This window comes from Urocitellus parryii, chromosome 1 (genome assembly GCF_045843805.1).
Source record: "Urocitellus parryii isolate mUroPar1 chromosome 1, mUroPar1.hap1, whole genome shotgun sequence".
NCBI classification, from domain to species: domain Eukaryota; kingdom Metazoa; phylum Chordata; class Mammalia; order Rodentia; family Sciuridae; genus Urocitellus; species Urocitellus parryii.
Genome location: NC_135531.1, coordinates 137,830,854 through 137,855,685, shown reverse-complemented (window position 1 = coordinate 137,855,685; position 24,832 = coordinate 137,830,854). Strand labels below are relative to the sequence as shown.

Here is a 24,832-nt window from a genome sequence, read left to right as displayed (position 1 = left end):
GGGAATTCTCCCTCAGCTGTGGGATATTCTCCTTTATCGTTCTTAGTAGCTATTATGGTTTAGATGTAAGGTGTTAGGACAGTGCATTAACCCACTTGAATGGATTAACTGGGTAATAACTGTAGGCAGGCAGGATGTGGCTAGAGGAGGTAGGTCGCTGAGGTATATATTTTGTCCCTGAAACTATAGTAACCAAATAGATAAGCTGAGCTTACTCTATCTTTGCTTACTTGTGCCATATCCTGAATTGCTTTCTTTCTCCACATCTTTTCTCCATGATATTTTGCCTTACCTTAGGTTCTGAGTAATACAGTCAACTGTCTAATGACCAAGACCTCTGAAACCATGCACCTCAAAATTTTCCTCCTTATCAGGTCTTTTGGTCACAGTAATGAAAAAGCTGACTAAAACAGTAACTGATCTCTTCAGGGGTTAAGAATTCTTTAAATAAAACTGTCCCTGTAAGTAAAATGGCTATATTTCTATCAACTAAAATATTATTACTCCTACTCTTAGTACTAGGTAGTGATCATATTTTGTGGGTATCATAATGATCACATCCCACTGACATTATGCTATAATAATATTAACAAAACCTCTAAATTATTTTATTATAATATGCCAACATGATTCTAGGTAGTTTCTCTGTATTAACTCATTAATCCTAATAATCATCCTCGATATAACAAATATTTCGTACATACAAAAAACCTGACCTAGAATTGTTCTTTAATATAGAGATTAAACAAATTTGTATGTTTCTTATGAAGTTCATGATGACTATATTAATGGATACCATGACTTTGTCTTTTAAAACCTTATGCATTCCTATTCATTACTTTAAAAAGTTAAACATCACTGTCTTAATCACAAACTAATAGTGAATTATTGTAGCTGAATGATGGTACAAAGTCTTCACAAAAATTTTTCTATCATTTATAACAGCAAGAGAGAAAATATTCAAAAGAAAAATAATATCCAAAAACATAACTGCAAGCAATATCAACCTGGCTTATTCTGTCTTAATGGCTAATTTAACACAAATCCATTAATGGCAGTTTCATAAATATAGAGGAAAATAATAACAGCCAAAGATTTAAATAACAAAGAACTAATAAATAATTTATTTGTAAAAATAGTCAACCATATATTTTATTCTACCAGTCAAAAAGCAAAGATTTTATATCAATAAAGTCAGCAATATAAAGTTTCAGAACTCAAGACATGACTTTCAAAATGCATCTAAACTGACATTTTCCATACTCTGACAATTAAACTTAATAGCTATACACTAAATTCAGTTAGCTGCAACTGCAAGTCTTATTTTAAAAGCTTAAATCTCTTTTCAATATTATGGGAAATGTCATTGAAAAAATTACATTTCTATGTCACCAAAGCATAATTTGAGGCTTAAAAATCTGAAGAACTGCTAAAAGACCAAAATCCCTAAGAATACTGTAACTGACCATCTAATTATCCTTATCCTCTTTGATTTAATAATTATGATGAGCAATTTCTTTTAATAGGTAGGCACTGCTGTCAGAGATTTAAATAGATAAGTTCATTTATTTCTTAGCACTAGCCAATGAATAAATGCTGTTACTGCCTCATTTTACAAATGAGCAAACTGAGGTACAGAGATTAAGCAATTTGCTCAAGAAGTGGTAGAGTATGTGGCTCTAGAGTGTAAACCCTTACAGACTTCTGTTGAGAGCTTTGAGTAGTAGAGCTTGCTAAAGCCTCATGACAATACTCATCCAGGTTCTACTATTATTATTATCCTTGTTTCACAGACAAGAAAACTAATATTTGTCCAGTCACATAATATGAAGTGACAAAATTAGGATTTTAATCTAGTCTGCTTTATTCCACAAATAATTTCTTATCTACTACAATATACTGTTTCTAAATAATCAATAATGTTATAAATCCAAATGCCAAGCTAAATCAGATCAAATTCCACACAAAACTATGGGTTAAACAGGAAGTGGATACAATGTCACAGTGTAAGCTTCAAGAAGTATGAAATTTCAGTCAATTCCTGTCAGATTACTTCTGATAACAAGAGACACAGATGTAAAAAAAAAAATGTATCATCCACTGAGAGAAAATAAACACTTTACATAAAGTAGTTTAATACAAGAGACAAATCAACTACAATGTTAACTTTGCTTTATACACTAAGAAGTTAATGTAAACTTACCTGCAAGGTGGCAAAACCATGGAGTCTTTGACAAGTACAGATCCAGAAAGCAGGATATACCAACATCTGGCAATAGTTTCTGAGCTGTTTAAATAAACAAGTAAATAAATACACACACTCACTTATATATGGATTCAATATGAAATACACAACATGGAATATATCCTGATAATATTGCAAAAATCATTATAAAAACTATGTAACAATACTTGGAAACATGGGAAATTTTGAGCGTGGTCTAGGGTCTTGTAAAAACTGCATTTATATGGGGAAAAAAAAAGCAGATAATTCTTAACAGAACACTTATCTGTAATAATAGAAAATGAAAGTGAAAACACATTTAAAACACTTTCAGAAAAATCCTCACAAATTAGCATGTTACCAAGGGGTGTGATAAAAATTATGTTTATTCATTTTTTAGTGATACTGACAATCATTACCAACACAAACTTTGTTCAAAACAATAGCGTACTATACAGTGCAAGCCATAAAAATGTTATATCCTTTATTCTCACAATTATTCCTGAGGAATTCACCACTGAGAAATTATTATTTCTGTATAATATAATTTTAAATAAATTAGGTTTTCTATTTAACTGTTTTCTAATATTCCCATTATCTATGCAATAGAAATTATTTTTAAAATCCAGTAAAAGAAAAAAATATACAGAACATAATCATAGCAGTAATCTAAACATCTCGTACTGTTTAGATAACTAAACTGGTATTACGAATAGTTTTATAATCATGGTACAATTAATATGACAGGCTATCATACAATCATTATAAAATAGAGATACATTAAAATAGAATTGTATACAAAGCACCAAAGAACATATGCATATCATAAACAAAATATGAATACATACAAAAGAAATGACAAAAAACAGCATGGAAGAATTGGGATTAAGGGTGAATTACTATTATTATTAACTTTCAGATGGAAAGACCTGTTCAAAAGTATGTGTAGCAACCAGTTCTCAAGAATGTGGGGAGGGAAGGTAAAGGAAGGAATGCTGTCCTCCAGGGGAAATTCAGCAATTGATACATTCTACTGTTTTATATATTTCATTTTACATTGGAAAATATTCTCTCACAAATATGTTACTTCCAGGAAGAAATAGGGAAGACTAAGGACATCAGATGTTGAAAATCTACATATGGAAAACAAAATAATACCTTTAAAGACAAAAGCTATTCACAAGTGATTATATTTATATATATATACATGATTTAAAATTTCATATAGCTTCACAGTCTGAATGAGTTTCTATTAATCTGACTGAAATAATTCTAATTTAAAGTCAATTAAAAGCCAGGGTGGTGGCTCACGCCAGTGGTTCAGAAGGCTGAGGCCCTAAGCAACTCAGTGAGACCCTTTCTCTAAACAAAATATAATAAAGAGGTGGGGATGTATCTCAGTGGTTAAGCTCCCCTGGGTGTAATCCCCAGTACCAAAATAAATAAAGCCAATTAAAGCCATATTAAAGAACTTGTGCTTTATGATATTAAATATTTTTCTAACCATGAAGCATAACTAATGCTTTATATGCAATTCAATTACGTTTACCAAATGCTCTAATTTTTCAGATTTCCCGATTTAGCACTCGCCTGAAAGAAGTGAATACTAAAATGTTATGTTGGATAAATCCTAATATAATATTGGCTAAATCCCCAAACTACCTTTGTTCAAGTCATACTCATTAACCAGAAACAGTAATGAAAGCACTTAAAAGAGCATCACATACTTTAAGAAAAACATTTCTCCTTCCTGTTATCATGAATTTTTATAATAAAACTTACAGCCACAATAATTTCTAGACAAGATCTTACCTACCCCTAAGATAAAGAAACACCAACCACTCAAAGAAAAACATTGTTAAGAAGTCTTTAACTATATCAATCACCACAAAAACCTAGGTCTCCCTTGTTATCCTTCATCTGCAAGTATCTAACCTGCCTAATCCTAAATGGACTAGTTTCTGATTAGTCTTTCTCCCAACCTTTTCATAGTCCTAAAACTCATCCACTAAGTCTATGAAAAATACTTTTTATTTTCAATGTGTTCTTAATATTTCCGGAGGACACTACTTCCTTTACAATCATTTAAAATTGGTGAATGTTTTCCATTACACAGTACTCCTACCACTAGCCTAGAGATAGGACAATCTCTTCTCTCTACTAATCAGTTTGAAACCATTGTTTTCCTCTCCTAACAACGCCCTGATGAATCATAGATCATCATATCATTCCATTCACTGTCCTTCTCTAATGCAACCTATTAAGAACACCAAGGTCCTCTCATTTCTTGTAGATTTTAATTCTTGACTTTTAAATACCAAATTTCACTGCATAATTGTCCCCACAGCATAACTGTTACGTCCCATTTTTATTCAAAGCAAAACCAGCTTACAACTTTTCGTCCACAATTATTCATGGTATAATTTTGTTCATCATGCCTCTTAAAAGATAAATAAAGCAGCAGTGTACCCACCAGTGGCATACAGATGCGTTTTTGTCTTCTTGTGCACTGCAAGACACAAACTTAGAATTCTCGGCACAGGCCCATTGACACTAATTTTGGAAAGCCTAGCACTGCAGTACTAACGTATGAGTGGTGCTAGGGACTGCATGTAAGGAAAACAGTGAGGTTAGTCCATAATTTTTGGACACAGAAGACTAAATCGTCACAAAGAATGATGTGTGGTTGATTTGGACTATTCAATTTTAATGAATGTTCACCAAGTATTCAGTGAATTCTAATACTGCACCAAAGACAGCTTATTAATAAATACTTTTTAATTAATACTAGCACAATTTTTTTAGAAAGCTTCTTGTAAATGTTATACACCATTTTTTTAACCAAAAAATTTGGCATAAAAATCTGTGATGATTATGTGTTGAAATATGGTAAGCATTCTAACATTGTTTCTGTCTTTCCGAAATGACAGCCTCTGAATCACTTCATCTCTTCTTTAAAGATCTTATCCTCTACTTTACTTCAGGCAATCACTTCCATGGCCAGACACAAGAAATCTTGCATTAGCAGTAACTATAAGACTTTCATAATCAGAAGGCTCAAGCATCCCACTGGATTCCTTCTAGTTGATTCTAACATCCAGACTTCCATAATCAATCTCATATCTCTTTTCTATTCCCCTTTGTACCTTTCATGTTAAGTTACTACTATCACTTCTTTGGAAAAACTCCCTTGATTCTCCCTACTTTCCTTTTATGTATTTAGTGAGCTAAATAAATCCAACTTTTTACCTACTCCACTTCTACACCACAGCAGAACATAGCTGATTAAAAACAAAAACCAAAAAACAATCATAATCATCATAGCCAGGTACACGCCTATAATCCCAGCTACTGGGAAGGCTGAAACAGGAGTATACCAAGTTCAAGGCCCACATAAGCAACTCAGTGGGATACTGTCTCAAAATAAATAAATAAATAAAAAAGGCTGGCGATATAGGTCAGTGGTAGAGTACTCCTGTGTTCAATCACCAGTACCACAAACAAAATTACAACCATCACAAATTTCAAATGGGCTCTTAAAGTTGCCTAGCAACCACAATATGTTTCTGAACACATCCATTATCCTAATCTCTTCAAATAACAATCTCTTCTTCCTTATCTCAACTCTTGATTCCTATTTCACTGAGAAAGTAGAAATTATTAGAAGAAAAGTATATATCATTTAGTATTCTCAACTGCATCAAGATGTTTGTACTCTGCATGTCAAACAAAACAAAATTCTAAATACTTCCTAAGGGAAGACAGTATTTCTGTAACTTTTCATATAATGTCTGGCATTCAATTAAAATTACCATCCTCAGCCAGGTACAGTGCTGCACGCCTGTAATCCCAGTGGCTGGGGAGGCTGAGGCACTGATCACAAGTTCAAAGAAAGCCTCAGCAAAAGCAAGGCACTAAGCAATTCAGTGAGACCCAATCTCTAAATAAAAATACAAACTAGGGCTGGGGGTGTGGCTCAGTGGTTGAGTGCCCCTGAGTTCAATCCCTGCTATACCACCAAAATTAGAAAAAAAAATAATAAAAACTACCATCATCACTAAGAATGGGAACAAAAAATTCAGAACCAATAGTAAAAAAGAAGTTAGTTTATCTAATACATTCAGGAAAACAGATAAGATAGAGAACTTGACCTAAGCACTGAGATCTGCAGTAACAAAAAACAAGAATTCACAAAACAGAAATAAGTTAGTAAGAATAGAGTAACAGAAAAAGAACAGCAAATACAGAAAGAGTGTAAAGAAAATAAAGGACAGAATTAAAGAAAAAGAAAATAAGCAATAATAAAAAATATTGGAAAGATTTTTTCAAAATTGATAAAGCTACTAAATCAAAGAATCAAGAAGTTCTATAAAACAACCCCAAAACAAAATAAATACAAAGAAAATCATATTTAGGAATAATAGATACATCTAACTAAGCAAAAAGAAAAAAATTCTAGTGGTGGCACATGCCTGTAATTCTAGTGACCCAGGAGGTGAGACCACTCTCAGCAACTTAGTGAGGTTCTAACCAATTTATGCAGATCTTGTCTCAAAATAAACCATAAAAAGGAAGTCAGGTACAACTAATTAAAACAAATTTTTAAAATAAAATAAAAAGGAAAAAGGGCTGGGATTGTGCCTCAGTGGTGTCCTTGGATTCACACCCCCATACCAAAGTTTAAAAAATAAATGAATAAATAAAATCCAGAGGTAGAAACAAAAACATGTTACCTGCAAAGGAATAATGTTACTGAGTCCTCAAATACACAGAACCCAGAACATGTCTTAAATGTATTAAACAAAAACAAAACTGCAATGCTAGAATTCTGTCTGCAGTAAAAATATCTGTCTAAAACATTCTTGTGAAAAATTAAATGAAAGAATATACAAATCACAGACTGAAAGATAATATTTATAAAAACATGGGTTCTCTCTTGAATGATTTAGATTTAATGCTACTCAACCCCCCAGCTGTCCAAAAGGTTTTTATGTGTATATATGTGTGTGGAAATTGATGAATTGATTTTAAAATTGAAGAGTAAAATACTAATTAAGACAATCTTCAAGAATAGCATACAAAATACATGCTACCAAATGTCAACATATACCACAGTAATTAATAATGGCATCAGATAGACAAATGGACCGAGATAAACAAAACACACACACACACACACACACACACACACCACTTAGTTTAAAACAATGTGGATGCTATACACAGTGATGCAGACATGTAATCCCAGCTATTTGGGAGGCTGAAACAGGAGGATTCCTGTTTGGGACCAGCCTCAGCAACACTCAAATAAATAAAAAGGGCAAAGGATGTAACTCGGTGGAAGAGAGTTCCAGGGCCCACACCAGTAAAACAAAGCAAAACAAAAAAACCCACCCAACCAAACAAAAATTCCATTAAAGTTCAACAGGGATATTTTTCAATATATGATGTTGGGTCAACTGGACATCCACAGAGATATATAATAAGTTGTGACAATGATAAAATCCGAATTTTACTCAAAATTTAAATTATATATTATTGAACTTCCTACTTTCCTAAACTTTTTGGAAGAAATCAGGAGTGATAATAACAACTGTCATTTTTGATAATACATTAAAATGTGTCAAATTATAAAAACAACATAACCTAGGGCTGGAGATGTGGCTCAGCGGTAGCGCGCTCGCCTCACGGGTTCGATCCTCAGCACCACATACAAACAAAGATGTTGTGTCCGCCGAGAACTAAAAAATAAATGTTAAAAATTCTCTCTCTCTCTCTCTCTCTCCTCTCTCACTCTCTCTTAAAAACAAAAAAAACAAAAAAAACAAAACAACATAACCTAGTACAACAAGCAATATTTTCCAAATGACTAAGACATAGTGTTATAAAATCAAACCTGGGTAAATAATTAATTAAAGTACATGACAGATCAATGATTTATAATGCAATGGAGTACCAAACATTCACTGATAAAGTCAGATTCCATACTGCAACTAACCTGTAAGAAACTTAACAAATTTTGGTATTATATCAAAGAAGAATATCCAAATTATTTGAAAATAATATGCTTATTATTAATAAGCTACTAAAATGCTTATTCCCTTCTGTTTCAGCTGGGATTGCATTTCTATACCACTGTGTGGAGCATCTACTTTGTTCTAAACTAAGTGACTGTATGTGTGCATGTCTTTCTAGTTTATTTTGTTTATTGGTCCATTTGTCTGTTATTGTTTTACATAACCATAAAAACTTTTTACTTGATTTAAAAAAATATATCACAGTAGATTGAATGCAGACAACTATGAGAATCTGTCAACCACATATTAGATTTGTAAAAATGTAAATGGACTCATATCCTTAGCTATTTGTATTTTTCATTTTAAGACAAGGTCTAGCTAAGTTGCTTAGGGCCTCACTAAAATGCTGAGGCTTGAACTTGCAATCCTCCTGCCTCAGCCTCTCGAATAGTTGGGATTACAACAGTGCACCGCCACACCTGACTTATTACTTTAAAATAAACTTCTTTAAAATTAAGAGAAATGAGTTTGGAATTTACACTCTGCACTGCCAACAAAAATAATTTCCAAAATGAACTGTAAAATTAATTTTGAGAGAAAAAACAAAAACTTTTTTTTTTTTAAAGAGAGAGTGAGAGAGGAGAGAGAGAGAGAGAGAGAGAGAGAGAGAGAGAGAGAGAGAGAGAGAGAGAATTTTTTTTAATATTTTTTTTTTTAGTTCTCGGCGGACACAACATCTTTGTTGGTATGTGGTGCTGAGGATCGAACCCGGGCCGCACGCATGCTAGGCGAGCGCGCTACCACTGAGCCACATCTCCAGCCCCACATAAAAACTTTTAAAGGAAACCTAAAGATTATCTTCACAATTTTAAGAGAAAGATTTGACTTTTTAAACAGGACATGAAAAGCACTAATCACAAAGAGACAAACTAACAAATTTAGGAATTTCTCTTCCTCAGAAGATGCCATTAAGAGTGAAGTATTTATAATAAGTATATCCAACAGAAGATTTTGATTCAGAATTAATAAAGAATATTTACATACAATAGAAACATGACAGATAACTCCAATGGAAAAAAAAAGGGTCAAAAACTTCCACCAGGATCTCCTACCAGAGTATCCAAATATCCTATAAAAACATTAAAATCATTCATCATCATTAGTAAATAAGGAGATGTTAAAATACAATCACGAGATAATGTAACAATCAACAGAATGATTAAATTAGAAACAACCAAACAAACAAACAAAAAAAAAAAACAAATAAAAAATACCTGACAATTTCAAGAGCTGTCAAAGATGTGAAATAACCAAAACTTGTACTACACACAGCTAATGTCTACTGTAATTGAATCAACTACTTTAGAAAAATGTCAGAATTTCCTAAAATTGAACATGGAAATTTCTAGGATTCTATTCCTAGGAATGTGCCTAACAAGAATAAGTACATAAGAGCATAAAAAGATGAGCAAAGTCTACAGAAACTTTACTATTCACAATAGTAAAACATTGAAAGTTACCCAAATATCTACTAATAGTGGCATGGATAAATGTTATTCTCACACAAATGTACACTGCATAGCAGTGAAAAAGAACAAATGCAAAACATTAAAAACCTAGGACAGATACATGCTAAGTAACAAAAGCCTGACCAAAAGACTACCCTTAAGTTCAAAAAAGAGGTAAAAGTAATCTATGGTAACTGAAGTCACACTGTGGTAAATGTTCCTAAAGAAAGCTGATGAAGGGGAGGGGAGGGGAGATAGTTGAGGATAGGAAAGGTAGCAGAATACAACAGTTACTAATATGGTATTATGTAACAATGTGGATGTGTAACCAATGTGATTCTGCAATCTGTATTTGGGGTAAAAATGGGAGTTCATAACCCACTTGAATCTAATGTAAGAAATATGATATGTCAAGAGCTTTGTAATGTTTTGAACAACCAATTAAAAAAAAAAGTTTTATCTTCCAAAAAAAAAAAAAAAAAAGGAAAAGCTGATGAAAAGGTGGTATCTTCTATATTTTCATTAGTAACAGTAGTTACCCAGGTGTATATATTTATTAAAATTTGCTGCACTGGACACTTTGCATTCTATATATGTTATACTTCATTGTTTCTGATTATATTTCAAGTTGATTTATGGCAATTATTTCAGAATCAAATGAATTTCAATATAAAAATCAACATTTAAACATAAAAGTCACTGATTTATAGTAATTGTGAAATACTTACCAAAAAAGAATCTGGTTTCCACTGTACTTTTCATAGCGTGCTCTTGCAGACATTAATCTAATATATTTTTTAGAAAGTAAAAATTGTTTAAAATAGATTTTATTATAATAACACCAACAGAAAATATTCATATTACTAAATTTTCCCTAAGAGTTTAAATATATATAATATAGTAATATTTTATAAGAGCAACTAGATAATATTAAATGGCATTAACCATAATATTCTTACACACATTATAAAACCTGTCAATTCATACTGAATAAATATTATAAAAAATTAGACCACTATTTGGTTCACTACTATATCCTCAGTGTAAAGAATAGTAATTATTAGCACAGGCAATGCACATACAAAAAAAATTGTTAAACACATTTACATTTAAAAAATACTTTAAATATTACTAACTCCTCTGTTTTTCATTTGTATTCTTTCTACCTGATATACTTATTTGATATAGATTAACACCTCAATTATGTTATATAGAAAAAAGAATAAATTAGAAATAATCTGGTCCATAATCAGAAAAACATCCAGAAAAGTAGTCAGATAAATAGGTCATGAAGAAAAATGTTTAACTAAAATGTTATACAAAATTTCAAGAGTGGGCTGGGGATGTGGCTCAAGCGGTAGCGAGCTCGCCTGGCATGCGTGCGGCCCAGGTTCGATCCTCAGCACCACTTACCAACAAAGATGTTGTGTCCGCCGAGAACTAAAAAATAAATATTAAAAAAAAAATTCTAAAAAGAAGAAAGGAAAAAACAAAATTACAAGAGTGTTTTACAGTTCTTTTACAGTAAAAGTTGTACAAATATAATCATAGTGATGTAAGATAAAGAGGTAGATAGTCCAAACTGCAGGAAAAAACGAGGTTCAGAAAAGTTGATGCTGTCTTCTTCAAAGGGATTTGTGCCAAATCAAGTGCCTTGCTCCTTTCACTTTAATACAAGATATCATGATCATCTTAAGCATTTGGTATAACAAATACTAATACAAACTCCAAAAAGAAAACAGTTTTATTTTAACTAACTAGTACATACCAAGCACTATGCTTTTCTTTAGATTCTTACTCTCATTTAATCTTCAGAACACTGTAATGAAGACACTTTTATTTATTTTTATTTTTAAAATTTTTTCTGGAATATTTTTTAGTTGTAGTTGGACACAACATCTTCATTTATTTATGTGGTGCTGAGGATTGAACCCAGAGCCTCACACATGGTAGGCGAGCACTCTACCACTGAGCCACAAACCCAGGCCCCTACACTTTTATTGTCTCTACTTTTAGGAGACTCAACTGCAGCCTAAAAGCCTTGGTCAAGGCTCTATTGTTCAGGGAAAAATAAAAATTCCTGCTGGGCAAGGTGGCATATGCCTGTAATCCCAGAGGCTGAGGAGGCTGAGGCGGGAGGATTTCTAGTTCAAAGACAATCTTAGCAAAAGTAGGGGCTAAGCAACTCAGAGACCCTGTCTCCAAAAGTATAAAAAAGGGTTGCACATGTGGCTCAGTGGGGTTAAGCGTTCCTGGGTTCAATCCCCACTATCAAAAAAAGGGGCAAATTCTTAGGCTAGGGGTATGGTTCTAAAATGTGCGAGGCCTTGGATTCAATCCCCAACATAACTAAAAAAGGAAGAGGAGAAGGAGGGGAGGGGAAAAAGGGGGAGGTGGAGAGTCAAGGAGAAGAGGATGGAGAGAATGGAGAAGAGGAAGGAGTAGGTGGAGAAGAAATGTAAATTTCCATGACTATCCAACAAATGTCAAATGACCTGGCCCCTATAACCACCATCCAAACTCATTTTCTACAATTCTCCACCTCTCTTTTCTCTCTGTGTTCCAGCTACCAAAGCCCTCTTTCTTGGCTTAGCTTCCTTCTGTCATTCAGGTCTCTATTTAAAAAATTACTTCTTTTGAGAGGTCTTCACTGACCATCTAAATTCAAGTAGCTACTCGGTTTATTTCACATCACTGTGCTTTACTGTATTCACAGTACTTATAATTCCTGGATATTATATACAGTTTTTATAGTGTTTTCCCACAATCCCCAAATCCCAACCCACCAATACAAAAACCAAAGGAAAGCACGGATCTAATCTATATTGTATATGTCAAGTACTTAAAACAGTATAAGAAATAGGAAAGGTGATTAAATGAATGAATAACTGCATGGCACATGCTCTTAAACACAACATCACACTTACCTAAGCTGATGCTCCCTGAGATTTGACAATATTTCCATTCCATGAAGATAAGAATAAATAGTATTTAAATCCTGTGGAACAGAAGGGAATTTATTTTTCACATATACTATTTAAAACATAATGGCACCAAACAATTCTGATTTTAAGCACACACATATTTATTACAGAGCTGTTAACTATGGAAGAGACAGAATGGTAAAAGACCAGAATAAGAAAAAGATCCCTCAAAAAAAAAAAAAAAAAAAAAAAAAAGAAAGAAAGAAAGAAAGAAAAAGAAAAAAAAAGAAAGAGCTCTCTCTATTTGCACAGGAACAACTCCTCAACACAAACACATCAAAAGCCAAACACACATTATTTAATACAAAAATATATGAACTCATTATTTTATTTCCAAGTAGAGGTAACCTTTTCAGTGACAACAAACTATTTGTAAACAGTTATCTCATCCTCGTTAATTTTTTTTGTTTTCTCTAGATTATATAATCTCAATATTTGTAGATTCCATATCTCTAAGCAGCCTAGCTGACAACCCCTTTTTAAGACCCACTTTATTTGTATTCCATTAAAATATGACTTTCTAAAGACTATCTCTTTCTAAAAGAGAATGAATGAATAACTGAATGGCACATGAAAGTTATATAATCTACCACTAAATGAAATTATATACAATGGACATTGTTCACTCTTTGAAAGAGGTAGGGAATCTTTCTTTAGCCCTCACTCAGATAACCAGGAGTAAAAACCAAAAGTATCCAGGACAACACAATATAACATCAACTAAGAGCAACAATACAGCAGAGTAAAAATGAGAGAGCAGGACTGGGGATGCAGCTCAGTGGCCAAGTGCCTGCCTAGCAAGCACCAAGCCCTGGGTTCAATTCCCAGTACCAACACAACAAAAAAATAAATAAAACCCAACAAAAAGGGTCATTTGCTTTTAAAAATAAATAAATAAATAAATAGATAGATAGATAGATTAAAAAGGAAAAAAAAAACCCAACAACAAACAACATGAGACATGAGAGTAGTAGATATCCCTGGAAAGGAGTATTTTACCACTGACAATATTTAAGATTACTGGTTAGTGATAATAATAATAGATGAGCTTAAATTCTGCACATAAAATGTACCTTTTTATTCCGTTATGAGAATAATGCTCTTATATAAGGGTAGACCATTCCCAAACACTGCCACCCAAATTTTGATATGCAACTTGCCAATTATCAGATGACAATAAAGAAGAAAAGAAACTAAGATAAGCTTTCCAGTAGGTTATTAAGTCAACTAGCAAAGATTAGTGTCACAAATAAATACACTTAAAATATGCAGGAGTGATGATCCTTATCATACCTTTTTAATATGTGTGGACCCTGCAGCAGAAAGCAAATGGATCCTAAAAAATGACTATCGTAGATTTAATCAAATTCCAGCCCTAATTGCATATGTAATCTCAGACAAAATATTGTTACTGAAGCTAGGCAATCCTCAAGTAGTGCTGATTTGGTGAATGCATCCTTTTCCATTCCAATTATAATTTAAGATCAGAAAAAGTGTGTGTTTATGTGGGGCAATTCTAAATTATATTTGCTTAAAGCTATTTTAATTCTCCCACTCTGCTACACCATAGTCTGCAGATATCTACACCTCATGATCTATTACACAGATGACATCATATTGATTGGAGAGAATTAACAAAATAATAATCCACAGGTGGTTGATACTTCAGAGTACTAGGTAATACACATATGCTCCAGAAGTAGGGAGATAAACATTAAGAAGATTCACAGACCTGTCACTTAAGTTTTTTAGGGGTGGTTAGGGGCATTTCTGGACATTCCCTACAAAGCAAAAGACCAACTGTTACAACTTCAGCTTTAGGTCAAGATGTAATAAGAAGAAATAAACTTAGTATCCACTTAAAACTACTAAAAGTAAACACAAATATAGGAAAAAAACATTTTTCAATAGATAGGGTATTAAGAACCAAAGAACAGTGGCATCTGAAAGGGAATAAACAAATGAAGTGATACAAATGATTACTCCACCTCATTACCTGGTAGTATCTTGAGTTGAGAAAAAGCTGGACCCAGGAAGTAGAAGTGACTAAAATTTGCAGAGCAGGAAGGAGATGCATAGGGAGTTACATACAAAATGTGTTCCAGAAACCTACAGAAGATTCTCTTGAGTCTTGAGAAAGTATGGATCATGGCATGCATGTGAAGAAATATTTGAAGTCAGGTTAAAAAGGAAAGTACCTAAAAGGACTGAAGCAGTAGTCTTCATTGAGGACTGATTTTGTCATTGCTGAATGACATTTAGCAATGTCTGGAGACATTTCAGGTTATTGCTACTGGTGCTATTGGTGGTGGTAGAGTGCTACTGGCATCAAGTAGATAGAAACTAAAGATGTTGCTAAACACCTTATAATGCACAGAACAGAATTATCTGGGCCAAAATGTTGAGGCTAACCTCAACACCCTGGGTAAGAGGGAACAACATCCACAATGTACACAGAAACAGGGACAATTCATGTTCTCACCATACAAGTCTTCAAGATCTCCTAATTCACAGCACATTTAATGGCATACTTAGAAGGTTTTGGACTCGATTTTGGGACAAAATTAATGAGAAATCAAGTGCTATCCTGGTGCTATATAACATTATAACATAGCTCAAATATATGATCCAAGCGGGGTGCAGTGACACACGCCTGTAATCCTGGAAGCTCAGGAAGCTGAGGCAGGAGGATCACGAATTTGAAGCCACCCTCAGCAATTTAGTGAGACACTTAGCAACTCAGCAACATCCTAAATAAAATACAAAAAGGACTGGGAATGTGGCCCAGTGGTTAAGCACCTCTAAGTTCAATCCCCAGTACCAGAAGGGGGGTGGGGGAATCCAAAAGCTTGTTTCCAAGTTACTTAAAGGTGCCACAAACAGTTTCAAACTATTTTCAAGTTACTTAAATGAGTCCTAGAACAAACCTCAAGACTATTTGTAGGAATACAAAAATACCTGGCACATACAAAATTCACAGTTTCTGGTACCCAGTCAACTATTACCAGACATGGGAAGAAAACTGAAACAAACAAATTCTGAAAAGGAAAACAAATCAAAACTGACTAAATCATCACATGCACAATAGAATTTGTTGAAAAAGACATTTTAAAGTGCATTGTGTGTGTGTGTGTGTGTATATATATATATATATCTCCTATGTGTTCAAGATAATACAAAAGAATAAGCATATAAGAATATAAGAATATACTTAAAAATTAACTACCAAAGATAAAAAAAAAATGTATGAGATAAAAAAAATACACGGGATAAGACTAACAACACAGTAGACATTAGAGAAGAAAAGACTTATAAATTGAAAGACAGCAATCGAAATTAAAGACGAAAAAATTTAAAAGAGACCAAAATAAAAACCAGCTAGACAGCACATGCCCCAGTAAGCCACTGGATAATTACAGTAATGCTATGAGAAAGGGAGAACAGAAAAAAAAATTTTGAAGAATCCTGGAAAAATATTCCACATTTGAAGAAAACACTTAATTCACATACCTAAGAAGCTCAACAAACCTCAATCACAAGAAATAAAATAACCCCAAAATACATTATTAGAAAATTGCTTAAAAAGAGGAATAAAGAGAAATTTGTAAAAGCAGCCAGAGAAAGAAAACAAATTACAAAATGAGGAACAAGAATTAATATTACAACAGACTTGTCAGAAACAATGCAATCCAAAAAATACTGAAGTAACATCTTCAAAGTCCCAAACAGAGGACAGGGAAGAACACAAAACAAAAAAACCTATAGACCTAAAATTCTATTTCTAGTCAAAATACCTTTCAAAAACCAAGGCAAAATATTTTTCAGATTAACAAAAGCTGAACCAATTAATCACCAGCAGACCTGCTCTTTAAAAGTTAAAAGTGTTCATGAGGTGGAAGATAACACCAGATGAAAATCTAGTGGGTCACATGTTGCTTCATTATTGGGATACAATCTAGGAAAAGTGTCCTTAGGTGATCTCATTGTGCAAATATCATTGAGTATACTTACATAAATTAAGATGGCTATGATGTCACTAGGCCATATAATTTTATGGGAAAACCTTTGTATATGTGATCAACTGATGCAAAAGTCTTTAATGTGGTGCTTGAACAAATTTAAAAGATAACTGATTACTTAAAGCAACAACATATTACAAGGTTTATAACATGTAGAACTGAAACGTCCCTCTAAAGTCAGGAGGTAAATATGGAGGCATACTGTGTGTAAGACTCTTACACAATATATAAGTTAGTGTATAATTTTAAAGCAGATGACGAATGATTTAAGATGCACACCATAAGCCCCATAACAACTCCCATAATAATAGAAGAATTAATAGCTAATAAGACAACAAAGGAGATAAAAATAACAACTTAAAAGGCAAAAAAGTAGAAAAGGGGATTCAAAGAATGACACAAATTAAAAAGAAAGAGCAAGTGGTAGATTTTAAACCTAAGCATATTACATAAAATGTAAATGGTCTAAACACACAAATTAAAAGGGAGAGACTGTCAGAATGTATGAGAAAAGCAAAACACAATTACACGTAGCCTACAAGAAACCCATTTCAAATGTTAAAGATTAATTGCTATATTTTACACCTCCTCCCAGGAATAAGAAAGCACAGGGTTGGGGAGTACTTGCCTATCATTCATGAAATCCTAGACACACAATTACTCAGAACCAAGATCTCAAGAAATTTTATTTTTCACAAATGCAGATACTCAAAAAAAATATATCTTCACTTACAAAAAGTTTCAACATTTTTACATACATGCACATGCTTATACAAATCAATGTTGTGATAATATATTTCTACGGAGCCAAATTTGCAAAAAACGGGAAAACACATTAGAATTCTGATTAGAATACTCACTCTTTACACAATTTAGACTTTCAGCATTGAGAATGTTGTCTTAACAAATTGTAAAAAATATTGCTGACAATTTAAAATAAAAGAAAATTATTTAAAAAGGAAAAAACTAAAAGGAAAACTTGATATATGAAGTATATTACAGGGGCAGATTATGGGTACTGTAAGAGCTTACTGACTCTTAACTATCATTATGTTTTTTAAGTATTCATCAGAAGGGAATAGCTGCTTATTTGGGGAGGGGGACACGACTCTTCTCAGAGAATATTTTCACATTCATTTTCTTCATGGCATTACTCATTCTGAGCTTCTTTTATGATCTGATATATAGCATTTTGAACATAAGCATTCCCTATTACATTTTCCCAAGTTTTACATCATATTGTTTTAAGTAAGTGGAAATCCATTCTACATGTGCTTATATATAGACCACAAATTTGGTGGAAATAATACTGGTAATCATAGAGTAACAATGGTGTCTATCTTCTTTTCTTCAGGAAAACCAAGCTTTAATTCATTAAGAGCTCCTGGAATTTCATCAGCCTTCCAGCATCCTTCCAAGGATGCCAGTGGAGACATATTTTTCCCTTACTGCTTCATCAAAGTAGTCCACACACTAATCTGAATTTTCCAGCAAGTGCACTGTGCTAAATGAAAGAAAGAAAAAAACAAAACAACTTTATGGGTAACAGTCTGAAATTAGCTTTTAGAAGCCTCAATTGTACCCAATTTAAAAATCTGTTACTCAATGGAGTATTACTCTGCATTAAAAAATGACAAAATCATAGAATTTGGAGGGAAATGGATGGCATTAGAGCAGATTATGCTAAGTGAAGCTAGCCAAGCCCTAAAAAACAAATGCCAAATGACTCCTTTGATATAAGGGGAGGAAACAAGGACAGGGTAGGGACGAAGAGCTTGAGACGAAGATTTACATTAACAGGGTTGAGAGGTGGGAGGGAAAGGAAGTAAGAAGGGAAATCGCATGGTAATGGAAGGCGATCCTCAGGGTTATACAAAATGACATATAAGAGGAAAGGAGGGGTAAGACAAGATAATACAAATGGAAGAAATGATTTACAGTAGAAGGGGTAGAGAGAGAAAAGGGGAGGGGAGGGGAGGGGAGGGGAGGGGGGATAGTAGAGAATAGGACAGACAGCAGAATACATCAGACACTAGAAAGGCAATATGTCAATCAATGGACGGGTAACTGATGTGATACAGCAATCTGTATACGGGGTAAAATTGGGAGTTCATAACCCACTTGAATCAAACTGTGAAATATGATGTATTAAGAACTATGTTTTGAATGACCAACAATAAAAAAAAAAAGAGAACTCTGTCTTGCTCAGTTGTCCAGTTGAAACAATTGTTCTGTGAAGACTTTCTGATACTGATTATGTAAAAGATTTTTGCAAGTTTTTGTCTCAAATCTCTGATCTGTAATTGCTAATCTGAAAAACTTAAGTTTCATAAATTTTAAGGATTGTCTTAGGAAACTGTACAAATGTCTTCTTAAAATAGACCATGAGAAAATTAAAAAAAAAAAAAAATCTGTTACTGTAGTTTAGAAATTCAAATGAAATCTATTTTTCCTTCGGCGAAGTACACCAAACATTCAAATTAAGCATTATAAAGTGCTTCATTTTTTTCCAGTCATTAATAAACAAGCACATAAATTCAACTTTCAGATGCAACAGGAGCATAAATTGTAAATATTTAATAAAGAAAAAGAAAGTAGGGACAGTTCTGAAAGTGCCATTCAATAACCAAAGTGAAGCATGTGCTAGTTTTTCTGTTAGATTTAGAAGTAAATATGAAGTCTATCTTCTTCAACAAATTCCTAACCAAGATTAGTCACGATTTAAATATTTTCTAACACTCTATTATTTATCAGCAAGTGTCATTAAGTCAGAAGATCACTGAGCTTCTTAAATTCTTTTCATTCTCTGATGAAGCTTTCTGGAAGGCAAACATGGATTACGGGTGAGAGAATAACCTACATAATAATCCATTCTATATGTACTCTCAACCACTCAGATTCAGCTTTTGACCTTTTTCATTTATATTTGGTGGTGCTAGGAATCAAACCTAAAGCCTTGTGCATGCTAGGCAAATGCTCTACCAATGAGCTACATCCCAACCCTCTACCCTTTTTTTTTTTTTTTAAAATAACCTCTTTTTCCCAATGGGAACTGGGGTGGGGTGGGGATGAAGCTCAGTGGCAGAGTGCTTGCCTAGCATGCACAAGGCCCTGGGTTCAATCGCCAGCACCAAAAACAAAAACCTATTTACAATGAGAAGAACTGGGGTAGCAGGCTTTCAGTATCTTAATCTTTCAAGGTTATGATTTTCAGGATTTTGATCTTTAGGATTTTAATCTTTCAGGATTTCAATATTTGGGATTGTCTTCTTGGATTTATGATGAGTACCAGGGCAGGAGTCAAACCATGACCATTGGACCACTTCAGAAGTAGCTGGCCCCAAAGAATGCTGAAATACTCTTGCAAAGACACAGATGAACTTTAGCTTGAGGACAATAATACAAACGAATGCGTTTTTTTAGGATGTATAATATACTTCAAATCAGAGACCTTCATCTGGTGCTGTACACAGCAGGAAAAATACATGGGGCCAGCAACCAATCAGTAGAAGCAAGGATCACCCACTTATCATTACTCCCAACAAGCCACTAAAGGATTTGGTGCTTCCTACTTCCACAAATCTGGGCTCTGCAGGTTGGGAAGTCAGGGTACAGTGCAATAGTCTCACTGAACTACAAGTTACAGTTGCCACCAGGGTACTTTAAACTCTAGGGCCCAAGAACTGGCAGGCAAGAAGAGTTGCCATTTTGGCTAGGTTAACTAACCCTGTCCAGAAGGTAGAGGTAAGGGCTTTGTCTTTGTTTTTTAATGTAATACTAACAGGGAGAACTATGTGTGGAAACCAGATGACCCACTGTTTATTCCTTTACCTCACTGTATATGTAAATGGATACATGTGGTAACATCAGAAAAGGATATGATTACCAAGGGTTCACACATTCCAGGAAAGGTTTGAGTCATACCATTAGAAAAAAGGTAAGGGCTAGGGACATAGCTCAGCTGGTAGAGTGCTTGCTTTGCATACACAAGGCCCTGGGTTCAATCTCTAGCCCCACCAAAACAAAACAAAACACTGAGACCTGCCTAAGTGATTATCTGAGACTAAAGAGAAAACAAGACACATAGTGGGAGAGAAGGTTTGCGACTCTGAGATCAACCATAACAACAAGGGCTATAGTTCTTTCTACTGTCATTTATCTTCTAAATCATTTCTCAGGGAAAAGATTCATGAGGAACCATAGAAAAGTAGTTTCCTGAGCATTGAACCTGTGGAAAAAAAGTGTTATCTGTATAGTATAAAGTGTAAACCCAAGTGTTCTTGAAAATGTGCTTCTCAGATAACCAACTATAGGGAGTGTTAACTGACCAAATGCCTCTGTTAACTGTGGTGTGAAATTCATTATATTTATATGGGGGCCAACCTTCCCTGAATTACTCCCAAACAATAACTTAAGCCTGTAGAGGTACTAGGGCAATCAAGTTCCGGCAGACTCAGAACTACTCAAATAGGTTCAAAGATTTCCCATCTATCTTGCTAAACTTTTACAGAATTGCACTGCAGTCTAAGGCTCTTCTATACAACTTTCTTTTCCCCCTCTCCTTCAAGAGGTTTACATCAGCATCCTGGTCTGACTGCTCTCTTAGCTCTCTTCATTTTTGCTCAGGTATTTCCCTAATACAGGGAATATAGGCATCCCCCTTAATATATAGGCATTCCCCTAATATATCTCTTGCATTTATAATGCTGTCTTTACATCTGTTTTTCATAGGACCAGACTAACAAATGTTTTGTAGTATTCTACACATTTAACTCAAATTCAACAATCTGGCTAATAAATTCATTACTATTTGGTGGGTTCAACCATGGGCTCTGAGAGGCCCCTGAACAAGAGGAGGTGGAGCTTATACCGGTGGGGAATGGAAAGGATGTAGTTACTGGCATCCAAGATTGGATCCAGGCCCGGGGCTTCATTTGCCAGACCCATCATTGGACAGTGAGGACGAAGATGAGGGAGCTAACAGAAATTGAGCAGCCACAGCTCTATTCCCATGGACCCAGAACACGTAGAGCTGGTGAAAAGAAAGATGGTTAGAGTAAGCCTGCTTGTACCAGGAGTTCCTGCCTGGGCTCAGGAGATATCAGATGACAGGGGGAAGATATGGTACAAAAAACCATTCGAGCCTGGCAGGCATCTCCTGTTTGGAAATAAACACATTGAGAGCTGCCTCATCTCTCTACATTCCAGGCCAGAACCAATACGGGCCTGAACACATCTCTGGTTGTAACATCCTACCCATCACCCTTTCACATCAAGGCAAAACAGACTTCTGCTCAGAGACCCACATTATTAATTCTGTACATATGGGGACATTAGCCCAAGCCCAAGCCAACTTAATAACATGTATTATTAAGAATATACAGAGAATAAAGCACCCTCTGTACAAGGCAAAAAAATTTTTTTTCACTTAATTCTCATGCTTTGTACATTCTTCTGGATTCTCTACATACAAATAATAACACCTGTGAATAATTACCGTATTATGTCTTCATTCACTATCTATCTACTTGCCTAATCACATGAACAAAGAATTCCAAAACAATGGCCATATACATTGTCCCTCCATATAGGTTCCACTTTCATGAATTCAACTAATCATGGGATGAAAGTATTTTTAAAAATGCATCTATATATGCAGAGACTTTTTGTCATTATTTTAAAAATGATATAGCATAACTACAATTTACATAGCATTTACGTTTTATTTGGTCTATTTTAAGTAATCTAGGAATATTTTATACTATATGGGAGGATATGCAGAGGTGATAAGAAAATACTACAGTTTTATATAAGGGACTTGAACATCCACAAAGTTTGGTTTCAAAATGGTCCTGGAATCAATCCTGTAAGAATACCACAGGATGATCATACTACAAACATAGCTAGCCCAACCCTTTGAATTAGGAGTCATTATAACCCAGGCAAACATACACAAAGTACCTATCCTATGGTAATATGCTTATGACTTTTGAAACAATGACAATTTTGCTTTACTATCAAACAAGTCCTGCAAACTCTAAAATGCAACGGTTTATGGCAAACAGAATCAGAACTCCTATAACTTGACCTCCCAGGTAAAGGTAGGCTAAGCATTAATTAAAAAGCACCAGAATTTTCTGAAATTCTCAGCTAAATTTATGTCATATAATTTCCCCTGTTCTCAAGTCAGAGGATATCTCTGGTTCATCTTTAACAATGCTATAATACTAGGTGCAATGGTGCATCCTTGTAATCCTGGTTACTTTGGAGGCTAAGGCATGAGGACCTCACGTTCGAGGACAGCTTGGGTAATTTAGAAATACCATGCCAATAAATAAATAAATAAACAAATAAATAAACAAACAGACAAATAAATAAATAAATAGGCCGGGTGCAGTGGTGTAGGTCTGTAATCCCAGGGGCTTGGGAGGCTGAGGCAGGAGGATTGTGAGTTCAAAAGAGGGCTGGGGATGTGGCCCAGAGATACGAGTGCCCAAGTTTAATCCCTGTACCTAAAAGAAAAAAAGACTGGGAAAGTAGCTCAGTGGTAGAGCTTTCCTGGGAGGGAGGAAGGGAGGAAGGAAGGAAGGGAGGAAGGGAGGGAGGGAGGGAGGGAGGGAGGGAGGGAGGAAGGAAGGAAGGAAGGAAGGAAGGAAGGAAGGAAGGAAGGAAGGAAGGAAGGAAGGAAGGAAGAAAGAGTACTATGACATGAATACCTGACAAAAACTTGGGAATTAACTTATTAAAAACTGAGTATCATTCACGATTTTGTGTATATGCATGATTTTTAGTTCTCAGACTAGAGATTCAAAAAGTTTATCACTTCAGATGCTTCTTCAAATATCTGAAAGTTTACCCAATTATTTACTTGTAATCTCCTTATTACAGAGGGACAATTTGGCCAAAAGAACTTGCTATTCCCTAGAACATCTATTATGGTGTCTACACTGGTATGGATTGAAATATTAGCAATATTCCTATTCAGAGTTGATAAAATTTATCTATAAAGGGTGAGCTAGTAAATATTATAGATTTTGTGTGTGTCAAATGGTTTCTGACACACCTACATAACTCTGCATTTTGCAGCATGAAAACAGCTAAACCATACGTAAATGAATGGGTATGACTGAGTTCCTATAAAACTTTATTCACAAAAAATTGATGGTAGGCTAATTTGGTTCCTAGATGTTATTTGACAACTCCTGAAACATATGTTCAAAAGTATCTAACGAGTGGGCTGGGGTTATGGCTCAGTGGTAACCTAGCATGTGTGAGGCACTGAGTTGATCTTTAGAACCATATAAAAATAAATGAATAAATTAAAAAATTATTATATCCATCTACAACTAAAAATATTTTTAAAAAATATCTAACCAGTTTAACCAAGCAATGAATGAACTCCTTTTTGGAGAATATTCCACCTTCAAAGTTTTGTCTCTACCATGGAAGCTTAAAACACCAGTCTCCCCCTGCCCCACAACCTCCCATATAACTTAAGACATGTGAAAATTACTCAAAATGCTATCAGACACATCAATACCAGACTTTGAATCAGAAGCTAATAACTGCAAGAATCAAGAACTGCACAGAATCCAAACTGGCAGCTATTTTGTAGCAGCAGGGTCTGCTACAAATGCAGTGCACAGTATAGGTGGTCAGCAGTGCAAGCTATGGCACCCAATATTCAATGCAGCAGTAGTATCTTTATCAAATCTGTTAATAAGAAAGAATGGATCGTGGTTACCTAGCTCCAACTCTATTTCTCCAATACTCCAAGCAATTTTGTAGTTACCCCAAATCTTTTATTGTTGTTATTGTTGGTACTGGGGCTGAACCCAGGGACTCTTGACCACTGAGCCACATCCCCAGCCCTTTTTAAAACTTTTTATTTAGAAAGAAGGTCTAACTGAGTTGCTAGAGCCTCGTGGTAAATTGCTGAGGCTGGCTTTGAACTCATGATCATTCTGCCTCAGCCACCTGAGCCACTGGGATTACAGGCAAGTGCCACCACATCAGGCTCAAATCTTTTTAATAAGTTCATTTTCTTTAAAATTGGCCAGAATTAAGTTCTGTTGAATAT

At 34.4% G+C, this 24,832-nt stretch overlaps 1 protein-coding gene across 3 annotated transcripts in view; it reads right to left on the bottom strand.

The window, feature by feature from the left end:
- Positions 1 to 24,832, bottom strand: part of Rapgef6 (Rap guanine nucleotide exchange factor 6) — a 202,993-nt gene that overhangs the window by 151,529 nt on the left and 26,632 nt on the right. For all 3 annotated transcript variants that reach the window (XM_026400134.2, XM_026400136.2, XM_026400135.2), the window contains exons 2-4: positions 12,677 to 12,747; positions 10,478 to 10,534; positions 2,204 to 2,287 (exon numbers count right to left, since the gene is read on the bottom strand). In XM_026400134.2, the coding sequence (XP_026255919.2) occupies positions 2,204 to 2,287; positions 10,478 to 10,534; positions 12,677 to 12,747 (212 nt within the window). The remainder of the gene's footprint in view (positions 1 to 2,203; positions 2,288 to 10,477; positions 10,535 to 12,676; positions 12,748 to 24,832) is intronic.